Below are 3,117 nucleotides of genomic sequence, written 5' to 3' on the forward strand. Positions count from 1 at the left end.
AGCATTTGGGGTCTGAATCAACTGTTGGTGTTTGCTGAGCAGAAACAATGAATCTCTGACCTCCCACCAATAGCCAACCTGATATCAAAGAGCCAAGAGGCATCTCAGATTCGTCAACATTCCTTTAATGAGCTGAGAAACTTTTCATGGTAAACTCAGCAGCTGAGTAACAGGATGATGGCACCACAACAGGTAGATAATCAAGGCAGGAGGTCAAAGCATTGGAGCCAACACCCACCCAGGATGGGGTATAAAAGGGCCGGGAGGAGAGGAGGCTTCAGACTCAGTGACTTGGCCTTCCCAGCTGATCTGAAGCTCCTGTGCAACCTCAGCCCAACACCATGACCTCCTCCTACAGCAACTCCTCCTGCCTTCTGGGCTGCACCATGGCTCCTGGAGCAAGAAATGCCTCCATCCCTCCCATCGACATTGGGTGCCAGCCCGGGGCAGAGGCCAAGGCTGCCTCCATGTGCCTCTTGGCCAACGTGGCACATGCCAACCGAGTCCGTGTGGGGTCGACCCCGCTGGGCCGCCCCAGCCTCTGTCTGCCCCCCACCTGCCACACTGCTTGTCCCTTGCCAGGGACCTGCGACATTCCCGGCAGCATCGGAATCTGTGGGGCCTATGGCAAAAACACCCTGAATGGCCATGAGAAGGAGACCATGCAGTTCCTGAACGACCGCCTGGCCAACTACCTGGAGAAGGTGCGCCAGCTGGAGCAGGAGAACGCGGAGCTGGAGAGCCAACTCCGTGAGAGGAGCAAGTGCCACGAGTCCACCGTGTGCCCCGACTACCAGTCCTACTTCCACACCATCGAGGAGCTCCAGCAGAAGGTGAGGTGTGGGATCACCTGGGCGTGCTGGGTCTGAGAAGCCAGACAGCATGGCAGGAGGGATCCATGTCAGGCTCAGGGAGCTCTGGGTTCTTGGCTTCTCCTGGACATGAGCATAGACACCACACGTGGAGCGGGAGCCTAAGGTATGATGCTTTGTGTGTGAACCACCTTCCTGTTTTCCTCAGATCCTGTGCAGCAAGGCTGAGAACGCCAGACTGATTGTACAAATTGACAATGCCAAGCTGGCTGCCGATGACTTTAGGATCAAGTAAGTCAGGCCAAGGAAGCCAGAGTGACTTCTCTCTTCTGCTGTATTTCCAAGGGCCTGTCCCAATACCCAGCGTATATCGTAGGTGTTCAAAAGCAGTTTTTGACTAGATGAACTAAGGAGTGAATAAATGTCCACTTCCTTTCTCTCCAAACCTTAAATTAGCCTATTGCTAGAAATGGTCATTATGTAGGAGGAAAGAGAATGCAAGCATTAAAAGGAAAAGAGGGGCATAGTCTAGATTAGTTGGAACACATGTCATTTCCCCCCCTATCCAGAAGATAAGAGGATTTGGCTTTTCAACTAGAAGTCAAACGGAGTCATCACAAAAACAAGCTGTCAATGCGTAGGTTGTTGCTAGACTCACTGACTCTTGGCCAAATCCATCAGTCGGAAGAATTGTCACTGATGCTCCTGGGTAGCAAAAGTTGTGCTTGAATAAATGCAAAAGAGGTAAAGCAGTAAACTGAAAGTCCAGAGGCTTATTCTTAGTCATTCTTTTTCCTGGCCAAGTGACTCCTTTTATGGCCAAATAAATGCTGCATTTGAAGTCAGAACACTTAGGATGAGTCCACGCATTTAGTATTAAGTGGGCATAGAATTCTGAACAACCCACATATTGTTTCTGAGCCTCAGTCTTCCATCTGGTCAATGCGCATAATGTCCTGACTGCAAACTCTGTAGCTGCAGGATTGAGCATAGTGTATGTTGCCCACGTGAACAAATGAGGATCCAAGGTTGTGTGGGAGGTGGGAACCTGGGGCAGCCGAGAGGGGCTCTTGGGCTAATTCTTGTTGACCCTGCACCTCCTGTGACGGAAGGCTGGAGAGTGAGCGCTCCCTGCGTCAGCTGGTGGAGGCGGACATGTGTGGGATGCAGAAGCTCCTTGATGATGCGACCCTGGCCAAGGCCGATCTGGAGGCCCAGCAGGAGTCCCTGAAGGAGGAGCAGCTCTCTCTCAAGAGCAACCATGAGCAGGTGTGGCCCTGGCCGCTTAGACTCCTGGTCGGGGGGGGGCAATGCTGGGCAGATAGGGGAGCTCCCTGGCCCTGGGGCTCTCAGAGCAGAGCCTGGGCTCAGCTGGCATCGGCATGCAGGGCTGAGGTTGGTCTGAGGGTCCAGAAGGCCTCTCTGGAAGGTGCAGACTTGCCTTGGGCACGAGGAAGGTGTCCAGGTGGGCTCTCCCGACTGCACTCTGGGCAAGACTTTCCCATTTGCTTGTGTATGGGGCTCCCCTCCTACTGCTTGCCAGGAGTGGGGACCTGGTGCTGTCTGCTCCATCAAAGGCCCTCTCCTCACGCAGGCTGTCTGTTCCTTCCTCCCTTCTGCAGGAAGTAAAGACTCTGAGGAGTCAGCTGGGGGACAAGATGCGGATCGAGCTGGACATTGAGCCCACCATTGACCTGGGCAGGGTGCTGGGGGAGATGCGGGCTCAGTACGAGGCCATGGTGGAGACCAACCGCCAGGATGCGGAGCAGTGGTTCCAAGCCCAGGTGAGCAGGGGGTACAGAGCCAGGGGCATCTGGCGTCCATCTGGGCAGGGAGGTGACTGTGCGTCTCTGTGCTCCAGTCTGAAGGCATCAGCCTGCAGGCCATGTCCTGCTCTGAGGAGCTGCAGTGCTGCCAGTCGGAGATCCTGGAGCTGAGATGCACGGTGAACGCCCTGGAGGTGGAGCGCCAAGCCCAGCACACCTTGGTACGTGTCCTTCACCCTCACTGCACTGCAAACGCCACATGTCCTGGTAGTAGCATCCCTTAAAGTCTCACAAATCAGTTCCTTCAATGTTAAGTCAAGATCTGGGTTCCTCTATACCTGATGGAGACATGTTTCTGTCAAGTTCAGTGTGACCCAGGGAAATGGTTTCTTCAAAAAGTCAAGTCCACCTGCCTTACAACACAGTGCAGAAGTTCAGTCACTCGTGCCACAAGATTTCACTAGGTGGCTGCTTTTTGTCAAGGACTGGGGATACAGGGATGAACATGACAGTTCCTGAAGTTAGATTTGCGTGTGTGT

The 3,117-nt window shown here is 53.8% G+C and overlaps 1 protein-coding gene across 1 annotated transcript in view; it reads left to right on the forward strand.

Moving 5' to 3' along the window:
• Window positions 1–279: 279 nt before the first annotated feature.
• KRT37 (keratin 37) overlaps window positions 280–3,117 on the forward strand; it is a 4,128-nt gene continuing 1,290 nt past the window's right edge. The window contains exons 1-5 of the mRNA XM_037731629.1: window positions 280–833; window positions 1,021–1,103; window positions 1,925–2,081; window positions 2,435–2,596; window positions 2,674–2,799. Coding sequence (XP_037587557.1) covers window positions 342–833; window positions 1,021–1,103; window positions 1,925–2,081; window positions 2,435–2,596; window positions 2,674–2,799 — 1,020 coding nt within the window. The 5' untranslated portion in view covers window positions 280–341. The remainder of the gene's footprint in view (window positions 834–1,020; window positions 1,104–1,924; window positions 2,082–2,434; window positions 2,597–2,673; window positions 2,800–3,117) is intronic.

The sequence above is a fragment of the Cebus imitator genome, unplaced genomic scaffold, assembly GCF_001604975.1.
Source record: "Cebus imitator isolate Cc_AM_T3 unplaced genomic scaffold, Cebus_imitator-1.0 Scaffold415, whole genome shotgun sequence".
Classification (NCBI taxonomy): Eukaryota; Metazoa; Chordata; class Mammalia; order Primates; family Cebidae; genus Cebus; species Cebus imitator.